Consider the following 13,166-nt stretch of genomic DNA (forward strand, 5'->3'; position numbering starts at 1 on the left):
GAGTCTATGGGGACTGACTCACTACTGGGGTCAGCCTTAAGTGGCCATTTGAGGAACTGCAGCTTTTAGCACTTCATTGTCACCTTCATTTTGCAGCCCCCTGCCACTTCAGCACACCAGAGCAACAATCCACCACTTTTTTGAGGTAGAACGTAGTGAGGGAACAGAATATTTGCAGTTCATGTAATTCCTATATAATTCCTATACATTCCTTTTTTTTTAAGCGCCTCAAGATCCAGTCACCACTAAAGTATACATCAGAAAGTTATCATATTGACATTCAATGTACATATGCAAGAAAACATTCCACCTTAAAAGTTGCCAGTAGCTGCCTGTAGCCTTTGAGCAGCACAGTGAATTAAATGATTTTTTTCTGCCTTGTTATCGTTATCTAGTAAAGATGAAAAGGCAGCGCAACATTCATTCACTCATTCATTCAATCAGTCAGTCATTCATTTCTTTCCTGCACTGTAACTGTAACAGAATGGATGTTTCAAATACGGTTTCATTTGCTCAAAACAGGTGAGTTAATGAAATGATTCAAGCCAAAAACTAGTTGTGTTCTTCCACCTATACTGCTTAATGCCACACTAGCTACAACTTGCATCCGTGGTGTCTAATACTCTTAGCTATTATAATACTTAGCTAGATGTTTGGCTGACTGCTGCATAATATTTTTAACATAATGAGACTATTCATAACATCAGTCTAACATTTGCTCATGTGGTCAGTTATAGTTGACTGATGTCAACTTGCCATCATAGTAACAGTGGTTACATAACCTTTAAAACAAGCTATAACTCACCCGTACTTTATGTAACACTCAACAGTGTTGTTGCTTCACTCACTTTTTGGGAGTACATTTAAAGCTGATGTGAGAACTCAGGGCAGATCTCAAGTTAACAGTGTCCCAGCAAGCTGTCATGGTGGAGATTTCTGTACAACTGCTATTGTATCATCAACATTTTTATAAAACATTATACAAAATTTAATGATTGTTAAAGGCGCTATTTGTAAGTTTTGCCATTGCTACATAGCCATGTCAGCATTAACAGCTCTTCACTTATCAGTCTAGAAGAAAGTCCTTTACTCTCCAAGAGCTGCCTCCAGCAATGCAAAGCAAAACTCCTGTTTTCTTCTACTTAAGTTAGCATGCTAACCAGCTAGCCCCAGCACTGTTGCACTGTCTAATTACTTTCTGATACCAAGTCACTGTAGCGTCCAGGCTGCCCTGATGAAGGAGCTCTGCTCAGAGGGCATGTTGTAACCTCTATGCTAATGCTGGCTATGCAGCAATAGCAAAACCTACGATTAGCTCCTTTAACAGCTATAGGTAATTCCTCCCACCAGTGTGGTTTCTGATATTAATTTTATCTTTATGGTAAGTAGACGTTACAGTGAGGATGACAGGTGTACAGGAATGTTGAATAGTAATCACACTGGTGATGTTAAGAAGAACACAGCTATTCCAAACTGAGCATAATGCATTCTCCTGATCTTAAGGAAAATCAAATGTGTACAAATACAAATGGACTTTATGTCACATTACCAGACTTTCTTAAGACTACACACAACTATCTAAGAATAAACAAAAACAGTTTTACTGGTGCTGAGTAATTTAGAAATAAATTCAGGATTAATAGATGACACAATACATCTTTGGTTGCTGTTGTTATTCATTATTATTCTACAGTTTAAGGTTTTCACATGTGCTCGAGAGGCTGCTATGGAGGGATGGTACCACGCTTCCAATGTCAAGTGTGTCGAGTGTGGGGAAAACAATATGCATGCCCAAAGCCTGTGGTAATGAAAGCAGATGGCACGAATTTGATACTAAGTAGGGATGATTGATTGAATGTCACAGCAGTGCAATGTTAAATCAGTAGAGTACTCTTTTAAAACCTAAAACATGCCAGCAGACCCTACAGCTGGCATTGTTCACAGTGCCCTGCAAAACAAAAATGTTGAACAGAACCAACAGCAGGCATTTTATTATTCTTGGAGCCTTCCCAGTTGTAGGCATAAGACGTCAAGTTTGTCCTGTAAGTGCTGATAGAGAAAAGCTAATAATGTGTCCTAAAAGGTTCATTCTCTGAGGAACAAGGCAGTGCTCAGTCAGTTTCATCTGTTCATAGAGTTTTGATATTTTGTGTCGTTTGAGGGTCACAAAAACCTTTAGGAATCATTTTATGGGGACCCTGACTACAGCCAATTAGAAATTAAATCAGCCTCTGGGGACCATGAATGCTTTTACCAGATTTAATCTCAATCTAAACAGTAATAGTAGAGGGATCAAAGTAAACAAAGTGTAGAGCAGACCAAATGATCAACAGACTCACTGACCTGATATAAACACCCACAAGGCACTCTAGATAAACTCAGAGAAGATCCACACATTTGATTTCTAACCACATGTATCAACATCTTTTATTAAAGAAACAAGAAGAACTTCACTACAGCTACAGTAGGTGTAAAGTTACACATGATGGCATTAATTCAGAGGAGGACAGTACTGGTATCTTTCCACCAGCAGCAGTGGCGTCATGAGGCCAAATATAGCCGGGTAATGCAATGGTAATTGATTTCACAACCGGCTGTCTTACATAAGCATGTCAGAATGAATAGAGATGGTGAGAACGAGAGGGATTAGGTGGGGTGGAATGGAGACAGAAAAAAAAGGTAGAGATGGAGGGTGAGATGGCATGAAAAACCAGATGAGAGCGAAATAACTGAAGTGCCAAAGTGGGTTAGAAGAGAGACATATGTTTGAGTGGTAAGAAGAAGAGGAAAAATGTCATGGACATGTCAAGGACAGTGAGAAGAAGTGAAGACGTGATGAAAGACAGAAAAACAAAACAAACTGTCAAACAGCAGTGATGAATCTGAAAAGCAGAGAAACAAAAAGAAGCAGTGACAGAGACAAGCAGAGATTTAACAGCAGAGGATGCTGAAGCAAAGAGCAGCAGACACGACACTTGGTGGGAAATAACCTTTATTCTCTCACCTGCTGAGTCGCCATTTTACATTAATGTGCTTCTGAAAGTGGCGCTGATCAGACCTGGTATCACCATCTGTCTCAGGTGAGGCCGCAGGTGGTCTGAGCCACATGTGGCCACAGTCTTTCTTTTTTTTGGCCTTTTTATGCCTTTATTATACAGACAGGACAGGGAAGAGTGACAGGATATGGGACAGAGAAGAGGAATGAGATGATGCAAAGACCTCGGCCTTCTGAGAGTTGAACCTGGGACTCAAATGCTCAGAGCATTTGCACCTACGTGGCAAGTGCCCTAACTGCTCAGCTATAGAGTCGCCCCATGGCTACATTCTTTTAGCAGTGTGAATGCAGATGTGTCCAGGGCCACGATGAAGGACCACCTACTCACCTGACGTCCTCTGTCACAGTCTAATTAGTCCCAACACAGTTTCATAATGAACCAAAAATATTATACTTTTTCAAATAGATAAAACCTTATTTCATTGTGGATCTGTGTGCAGCACCATGATTTGCTCATCCCCCCATGCACCGCTCTCTTAATGTCTGACCTATGTGTTTTCACATTCGGTTTGTGGTGCAGTACTCCTTCCCTTCAGTGGCCAAATAAATAAAAAATGTTATCAAAAATCATTAAATGCTGCTTTAAGTTACATTCACTACAAATTTTCGAGCTCTTTTTTTAGCTTTAACTGACAAATTCCTAAAGGTACAAACCTACATCTCCACCTTACAAATGTTCACTAACTAAAACAAAATTAGATTTAGCTAATTAGCCAGGATGATTTGCTAAAGATTTTGTTAAAATGTGTGTCTACCAATGTGTGAACATATAATCCAAGTTGTGTAGGTGGATCTCAGTTTGTTTGGGTTGTATATAAAGGTTTGTGCCGATAGATCACAGAAGTCTTTGGGAGAAAATGTTTTCAAAGTACTACAGATTTAGAGGAAATCCACTATGATCACAGTCTCTGATCTTAAAAGCAACTGCTGTTGCTGTTGGGTATTTCACGAGTTTAGTTTCTTCACTCCTGTTTGACTGACATGTGTATTGTGAACACACCGTTTTAATCATGGCAGTGTCCTTAAGCTGTCAGTGCCCTGCTCATTCCTTCGCACACTGCTCATCTGAAAACTGTCTCTGCTTGTTGCCACTGCTGCTGCTGTCAGCATTTCCAGAGCCCCAACTTCTCAACAATGTCCGAGACTTCAGCAGTGATTTTGATGGGTACAGTTCTATGAGGTTATGTCCTGGGTTGTAATAAACATGAGGAAATAAGATGACACTATTAAATCCAAAAGCCATTGAAATCTTCTCCAGTCAATATTTCTATTAATGATAATATATCATGTGTTGCTTGTAGTGACAAACCCACAGAGAGATGTCAACCAGTTTTGCAGATTCTCCTCAGCTCTATAGAACGTTTTAGCATCTTTTAGCTCATTGTTTTGGTTTTACAACTTTTTGGTTCAGAGGTTAAAAACATTTCAATAATAATCTGATCAACAGTGTTCATTCATGCCAGCTGAATACTTTAGAAGAATAAATGAACAGCCAGCAAAATGCTTGACAAAGTACATTGTGTCAGCAAATCGGAATTAAACATGAGTCCCGCTTAATGTCCTGTCATCCAATGCTTGTGTATGGTCATATATTATAATGAAACTGATGTGAAATATTTCAGTAATTTCACTATTTGTAACCCACTGCTGTTCTTTCTCTCTTTCTGTTATCCACCAGGTGCTAAATCCCACTCAGCGCTTTCCATCAATGTGCTGTTATGACTGAATTTAGCTCATAAGGAACATAAACGTGAAAGTCACCTATGTATGAAATGACAAATTGCCATCACTTTAACAGAATGATGAAGCAAGCAGTGTTATGTATTTCACATCTGAGAAGTATAATAATAATGCAGTTATCAGAATTTAACAAACACGTCATCATAACTTTCGATGTTTATAAAAGCAGTGGATGCATGAATAAGGCTCTCTGACTGATCTGAGTATGTCAGAGATATTTGCACCATTGAGAAATGCAGCTTATCTGGACACAAAGGCTTCGGCCAACTTTGTCTGTGTTCTCAAAGTCACCTTGTGTCTCGTTGCCAGTGTCACAGAAAGGTCACATATTACCTTTGACAGGTGGAGTTTTTCTTCACTGTGATGAAGTGTATAATATACACACAAATACACACTTTATCAGCTGCTGGGAGTGACTGTAAGTTGAATCTGGGCTTTATCCCTTTAAGGATATTGGATAAAAGCATAGATTATGGTGAATGGCTGATAGAGAGACGAGGGAGAGAACAATAGAGGACAAAATGAGAGTTGAGAGAGAGAAAAGATGTAGAAGTGGTACAAGATGGAAAGGAAGTGTCAGGGAGGTGTAGTGTGTTCTGTTGATACCACTGTGCGGGTTTTGCAGGGTCAGTTAACAACAAAAGTTTCATCCATGCAGATAGTTTTGTGTTTGGCGATATTTGCTTTTTAAACGCCTTGTTTGTGCAGTGAAATAAAAAATTGTGTTATGTTTCATTTATTAGGCTGAAACTAATCCTGGAGTCTTGTCAGTTGGAACAGGAACAAATGCATTTTGAAGTGAGTTAAGTGGTCGAGGACTGGACAAATACACAAAGTAAAAGGCTGTTGTATCCCCACTAGATCAGGTGTTCAAAGCTAACAGCTTATCTAGCATTATGTAATGTAAAACACTGACCCAGCAGCAGTTAAACCACTCCTCCATACAGTAATTTTCAAGATAGATTAACTACTGTATCTACATATGGCAAACCTGTGTAAGATTTGGATACAAATTAAAGCAAGGGCCTCTAATAAGATGGTTATTATTCAAAAAGGATTCTGTCTTTTCTTAACCTCTACAAAACCCCAAACACAAGAGCACAATTGATATACTACTGATTTTGTGCTCTAATAAAGGCTGCAAGTTAGCATGTCAATTAGCTTACTACCTACAGTCGTAATTTAGCATTATTTCCAAAACCAAGTGGATTATTTAGCCAACAAAATTATTTTTTATTGTTTTTGGTTAGCAGACCTGCCAACCTGTACGTATTTTGCGTAGCAGGTACGTATTTTGTATCAAGGTACACTGGTACGATTTTATCGCCGTAAACTACGCAAAAAGCTGGTGACGCCTGTGAGCTCAATGGTACAGGAGCAGAACTGAAGTCTACCAGCGGCGGGCAGCAGCGTCTAGTCTGCTGAGTAAGAGAAGAAGAAGAAGAAGACCAGTCGACCAATCAGAGCGCTGGGTTCAGTCCTCCCCAATAACATTGGTTGTAGTGTAATCTGTAGGAGGTCAGTGAAGTGTGTAGTAGGTTTGGTGACACTGCACTCTATCATAATGAAGTTATTGAATATTTTTGTAATGTCTCTTTTCGGTGTTGCACTTTGTAGACGGTCCCTGCGCGCCGCTCTCACAGCCGGCTGCACGTAAACACCAGTGTTATTGGTGTGGCTCCAAGGATGGCTCGTTTTGATGAAAGTTAGGTTGTAGCTCGTTGTCTATCTTACTATGGTTGAAAATATGCGTGTTTTGTGTTTTAACAACGTTTCACTTAAGAGTCATTGATCCCGGAAATTCGAATCTGCCAATATCTTTCCAACTTTACCGCAGTAGTTAAATCATATATACCAATTTACAAAATAATTTATGTCACTTTCTATAAAATAATTAAATGAAATTCAGTTCTGGTTATCAGTTTGTGTAAGCATACCTATCATACATTAAAATATTCATCATGACAACAATGATGAGTTTAAGCAAGTGTACTGAAACCTTTATAGTTCAGTGCAGTGTAAATGATGTTTAAAAAAAAAAACGTGGTCAAAGATACAAAACATGAGGTGAACATATGAAAAAAAAAAAAAACTCCCTGCAAATCAAAAAACAGGCTTCAGCCTCCTCCTCCTCGTTGTTCACACCTGCCCACAGACAACTGACTGTTCCTACGTGTAAATATGTCGTTTCATTATAGTTCTTCAGAATGTGATGAAAAACTTGATGATGCGTTGGTGAGTAGGGAGATGATCGTGTGGAAGGATGTGAACTCAGAACATTTGTTGGTGGACTGATGTCATCATCTAGCAGCGTTATTGTACCGACACTGTCTGGCCTCACTCTTTGTGTGTGTCGATGCATATGTGTGCTTGTGTATAACTGTATGTCACACAGGCCAGGTCAGTCTTGTTATTTTTGGGGCAGTGGTCTGTGAACCTCTAAACTCCACTTTTTAATCTTGGTCAGTAAGTATCCACATCTACCCCACATCAATTTTGAGTGTGTCTTTGTTGTTTCAACATAGAGCATCACTTAACTGTGTTTTTGAGATACTATACTTTGAACTTTGGAAAAAAGAAATATTATCGGTCAGTTCAAACTTTCTGATGCTTTTGTCCATTTTGGATTTCTCCTCTTAGATTGATTATTAGACTTAATGGGGAGCGATTTGGTCTTTGTTGTATTCAGGGTTTTTTTTGCCTAAAATGTTTCTATTGCCAGAAGAAATTCAGTCTTTATGAATCCTGCATTAGTGTCTCATGATTCCTCTCTTGTTAGGTGGATCAAACACATGGCAGGACTGCAGGGAAATTACATGAACTGGACTTTTTTTTACATGCTGTAGTTAAGTCCAGACACACACTATAAATTCTCCGGTACCCCGTGGGGTGCTTGCACAGTGACATACGTGCATGTGGCTAACGTGTCACATATACCTGTCAGTGGCTTCACATTATTCCAGCGATCAGTGAGGTGGTGTTACACAGAAACACAGCAGAGCATCAGCAAAGACAGACAGAAGAAGACTCTTAGCACATAAACATGGACGTCAGTAATGCAGGTGTTAAAATGTAAAAAAAAATGCCAGTGTTTAATGGGGAGGGACATGCATTCACCATAGGAGGGAGGAGCTGTTTTGGGACGATGTTGTTCTTTTTTCCCACAGGTGGAGCACTACAGTGGCTTGGCTGGACATGAAATTCTCAGTTAAATCATTACAACAAAAAAATAAGAACTGTGTTAGCAAATGTACAAGTCTTTGATTAAAAAAAAGCCAAAGGTGCTTATAAAAATCTAGAGACAGACATTAGCTACGACTCCTAATTGCTAGAGATGCCCAGATTGATCGGCTGCTGATCATTATTGGATGATTTTCATTAAAAATACATGAACAGTAGATCGGAATTAATGCTTTTAATCACCAGTCGCTGTAAAGCCGATCACCTGTGGTTAGTACTCTGGTGTCTGCGGCTGAGAGAAGCTCTGTATGCTGTGTGGTGTAGTCCAGCCTCCCACCTTGTTCACTGTGCAAAACAACATGTCGTCATGTGGAGCTTTTACGAAGTGTGTACGGCTGATATGGGCTAACGTAGGCCATCTGCAATGCATGCCACCATAAAATACCTTGTGGGGGAAAGATCAAATACACACGGGGCTGCGAGCCATGTTCAGAGGCAGATTTATTTTCTGTGTGGAGTTTGTATGTTTTCCCCGTGTCTGTTGCCTCTGCGTACTCCGGCTTCCTCCCACAGACAGAAGACATGCAGATTAGGTTAATTGCCCGTAGGTGTGGATGTGAGCATGAATGTTTGTTTGTCACTATATGTCAGCCCTGTGAGGTCCCAACAGCTATAACAAAACACAAAAATGATTGGTATTGGCCGTGGTATAGGCTGCAAAAAAATGTGATCGGGGCATCCCTACTAATTGCATTTTGGCAGGAAACAGCCAATCACAGAACTTCAAATTCTGTTACGTGTGACGCTAATAGCAGATGGAAGCTCAGCACTAAGGTGCTGAGAAAAACACAATCCGCATCTTTAATCAATTCAGTTTTAAATTCTGGGTCAGTCATGGGTGAATTTACTTACTGCAGCGCTATGAGATTCATACCTTTGACTAGCCTCTTCTCCATGGCAACAGCACCCAAGTCTCATGGGTTTAGAGATGTCCGCTAGGCCAATAATGACAAACAATTTCAAAATTGAAATTGATGGCCACAGAGTGTAATAACAGTTAATCTTTTAAAGGAAAAATCCAGTACAGACTGGGAAAGAAAACACTTCCATAACCAAGAGCCCCTCCCACTTAGCAGCTGTATCCTCATGGATACGCACCATCTGTTTCGGTGATTCACAAAGAATGAAAACATAACTTTGTGCACAAGGAAACTCTACAGAGCACTTTTAATTTGAGGGAAGATTTACCTCCAGTTAAATCATTCATTTGGCACCATTAACCAGCTCAATTATTTTTTTAGTGACTTTTTATTAAATTCTAGTGTGTGCTGTGCTGTAGATGATTTTTTACCTAATAAAATAACTTTCAGTAAAGCAGGGCAGCTTTGCAGCATAAGTGTTTCCCCATCTTGATTCCATCTTCTCTGTTTCTGATCAGTTCCTCATCTATCAGCTTCTGAGATTACTTCAGTTCAATACAACATTCAATCAGTGAACTGATCCCTTCCATAATTTCACAGCGTGGATTTGTGAAATTGAAGGACATCACTGTTTTATTACATTTAAATGAAACAGAACTGCCATCATTATGTACCATGCTTGGAGCAAATGCAGATGATTCTGCTTTTTTAAGGTCAAACACAAAGACAGCACTTTGCATGATGAAATCACAGTGTAACCTTAGAAATGTGTGTGTGTGTGCCTGTGTGTTTTTGTGTGTATTGCCCCGGTCGTTGCAGGTTGCTGTCCAGGATGGCGGGGATTAAGGAGCAGCAGTTCACGGAGGAGAAGCCCCTGCTGCCAGAGCAGAGAGGAGTGGACTCGGACATGGTCAGTTCAGCTGCTTTATTTACCTTGTGCATTAAGCCTCCGGTCTGTGTGTTCACATGCTGATTAATGTCGTGCAGGATGAACCACTCTGAAAACTCTCGGTGCATTAAGACAGAGATGTTTGTGCTCATTAGCTATGATGGCTTATAATTAGACAATGAACTTGTTTACCAGCAGAGGAGGAAATTAATGAACGCCATCCAACCTGACTTTTTGATAACAACAGTATGAGAAGATAAAAGGTCACTTAAGCTGAGAGAGAGAGTGGTGGAGGACAAAGACGGGAGCAAAAACAGAGGGAGGCAGAGAATAGGCAGTGGGTGGTTATATAAAGGCCACTTATTCCAGTCCACTTCTCCATTACCTAAGCAACAGGTTGTGGCTCTGAATCAGGGGCTCTTGAATGTTTGAGAGCCTCTTGTTGCAGGAATTATGGAAACGGTGGAGACGTGCCAGATAAGCGACTTGAAGAGGCAAAGAGAGACAAATTTTCTCCTTAAGCAACAATTTCTTAGTGAATTGCGTTGGTTTTTTATTCTTTCAAGCTGTGTGTGAATGGAACAGAAAAAAAATTATAAATGGGGCTTGATACAATACAGAAGAACAGACGAGCTCAAGCAGAAATGACCAGTTGGGACAAGGCTGTTTTTATTGCAGCGGAACGCAAACAAGCAGAAAAAAAATCATTACTGTTGAGACTAGCATGAAAACAACATATTGAACTGATTGTAAACAATTCTTCTGCTTCTGTCAAGTCTCTTGTCTCTGCTGGAGGAATCAAATGGAGCCACTGACTAAACCTGTTAGCCATGACTCACTTGGTCGATGTGTCAGATATGAAACTGTGCTCCCAGGACGTACAGTAGGCCTTTGCTGTGCATCAATAAGAATGACTAATTCTGCTATTGATCCAACTCAAGGTCATTAGGCCTGCTCATTATGACCTGCTGCTTGTAAATAATCAAGGCCATCAGCTGTGGCCTCCATCGATCCAGCTCCATGTTTGTGTCGCTCATTTCGCTGTTGTGTTGAAGTGGCGACTTGAGCTCAGACACAGTTGCAGTTTTATCTCCTGCCTCTCTCCTCTCCCAGCTCATTTAAAGTCTGCAGCTTTGTTGTTGTGCAACAGTGTGTTAGTGACCTTTAAGAGCAGTTACTGAGTGATTACCTCCTGGCACAAAACGCTGGTAAAACTCTGCTCTGACTCACAGCAACTCATGTCGCACTAATGCTGCATTCACTTCATATGGACACAACAGACGTGTCCCAATGGTTAAATGCAGCAACTTGACAGTTCTTATTTGTTGATTGATTTGATGTTAAACTGTCAAAATATCAGACATTTACGCTCAGCACTAAAAATCGTAAATACGCTGAGAGTGATGCATTTGAATTGTCCAGATCATAAATTATAATCAATTGGATATATTAATTATTGGTGTTTCTGTGAAAAAAGTAAGTATTACGACAATTTAACATTGTCTGCTCCATAGTTGCCCCCGTTTTGTTTGTATTGGGTACACAGAGAAGCATGTGCGAGTTCATCCTGCTGTTGGTTTCTTGCCATAGGTGGATGGTCAAAGTGCCAACAAATACAATGAAGAAGAGGACTTCTAACAAGCAAACCGTTACCAGTGCACAGTTTAGAATGATAATAAAAAAAAGTCTGCTTTGAAAATGTTTAATGAGGAAGTAAATACATCGATAATACACACAATGTGTTCTGATGAGAAATGCTGAAAGGAAACATAACATTTGTTTGTTAACAAGAAAACACAATAGGATTCTTTTAATAAACATGTTTCAAACCACTGAGGACGCTGAGCCTCTGTCATCTGTATTTTTTCTATTCTGGAGGTTTCAGCATTAAAAACTAACGCATCTGATGTTGTGTTTATCAGCTGATTCCAGTATCTTTACACTCACTGTCTTTGAATGATAACTAAATAAATAAATGATTAAGGCTTTGAAGGTCCTGCTGGGAAATAAAAGTTTTAAATACGCTTTAATAATTGAGGAAATCAAATATGAAGAATTCAGTGGTGTCTGGTCAGAGTTTCAGGCACGGAGAGGGTGTTCTAATGATCTCGGATCCTGGTTCTGGCCCTGTAAGTAACATACCAGCCTATGTACAGCCTCTCTCTGAAGCTTATATTTACAGTGTTTCCCATGAATGCAGCATATTCCTGGGTTTAGAGCAGCATGTGGGTAATCTCATCCAACAGGTCTCTGCCCACAGCTTGCTCTTCTTTTCCAATGAAAGGAAGCTTGTAGATCTTCAGTGTGACCTTTCTGGTGATGCTGGAGCAGAATGAGTCTCTTTAAAGGTGTAGAGGGTTTGATCTGAGTGTATTTCTAAGATTGCCTCAGATAATGAGTAATGGATGATTTACATCACATTTTTATGTTTAGTGTAAGTTGCTGTTGTTACCCAGTAACCACCTTGTTGTGCTTGTTGTTTCACAACACAGCAGGATAAAGGAGATGAGGCATCGGGGGGGCTCCCCTGCCCTGCCAGCCCCCCACCCCTTAACCACCCCTCTCCCCCCAGTCGCCCCACTCACCGCTGGCATGTCATCGCACGGCACTGGCTCCGCCAGACCCGCCGTCGGACCAGCGGGGTCCTCCCGGTAACTACCAGATCAAGCAGAAACATCCGACTGCCAAACACACACAAACAACTACAACTTAGAAAATGTAACTTAGCAGAAAACTGGAACATCAGACACCTGTGTACAACTGTGTAAGTGTAAAACGTTGATCCACTGTGACTCAGTGTTGGGCAATACCGTCAAGGTGAATGAATCATTTGCTTAAGTAAAACTAGAAATACACTGTAAAAATACTAATCTCACACAAGTAAATGTACAGAAGTCATTGTCACACTGGTCACCATTGCTCTACCACTGTCGTGGACAATGTTGTATAGTTTATAGATTATAAAAGTGGTGCTCCTGCACACAGAAGGATTCAATACAAAACACAAAAAGTTATCCACTGTACATCTCTGCTCAGATATTATTGATCATTGGTATTTTATCGTAGCATTCAATTTGATGTGCACATGCTACAGGTCAGTTTCCCAGAAATGAATTTATGTTTCTGGTGCTAGATCAGTTTTTTCCCCTGTAGGCACCTCCATTCATAGGAACTCCAGGATCAGACTTAATCAACTCAGTCCCCTGATCCTCCCGGACCTGATGAATTCACTTTAGTGCTGCAGTAATCCTGCTTTTTAGCAGAGAGAGCCTGCTGAAAAGCCTAAAATCTAGGCCAAAATCTACATTTGCGAAACCAGCCTCCAGACACAGAGACTCCGAGATCAAAGGCGCCACAAACACATCATGGCAGCAAACAGCAC

The 13,166-nt window shown here is 40.3% G+C and overlaps 1 protein-coding gene across 8 annotated transcripts in view; it reads left to right on the forward strand.

Moving 5' to 3' along the window:
* The window catches only part of ndrg4 (NDRG family member 4), a 59,280-nt gene that overhangs the window by 16,523 nt on the left and 29,591 nt on the right, over positions 1-13,166 (forward strand). For 4 of the 8 annotated variants that reach the window (XM_071490716.1, XM_071490744.1, XM_071490735.1 and 1 more), the window contains 2 exons: positions 9,715-9,805; positions 12,277-12,435. In XM_071490716.1, the coding sequence (XP_071346817.1) occupies positions 9,715-9,805; positions 12,277-12,435 (250 nt within the window). The remainder of the gene's footprint in view (positions 1-9,714; positions 9,806-12,276; positions 12,436-13,166) is intronic. The other 4 variants (XM_071490726.1, XM_071490751.1, XM_071490770.1 and 1 more) reach the window with 2 other exon arrangements.

Source organism: Trachinotus anak, unplaced genomic scaffold, assembly GCF_046630095.1.
Source record: "Trachinotus anak isolate AG129_WGS33_773 ecotype Australia unplaced genomic scaffold, CSIRO_AGI_Tana_v1 ptg000002l, whole genome shotgun sequence".
Lineage (NCBI taxonomy): Eukaryota > Metazoa > Chordata > Actinopteri > Carangiformes > Carangidae > Trachinotus > Trachinotus anak.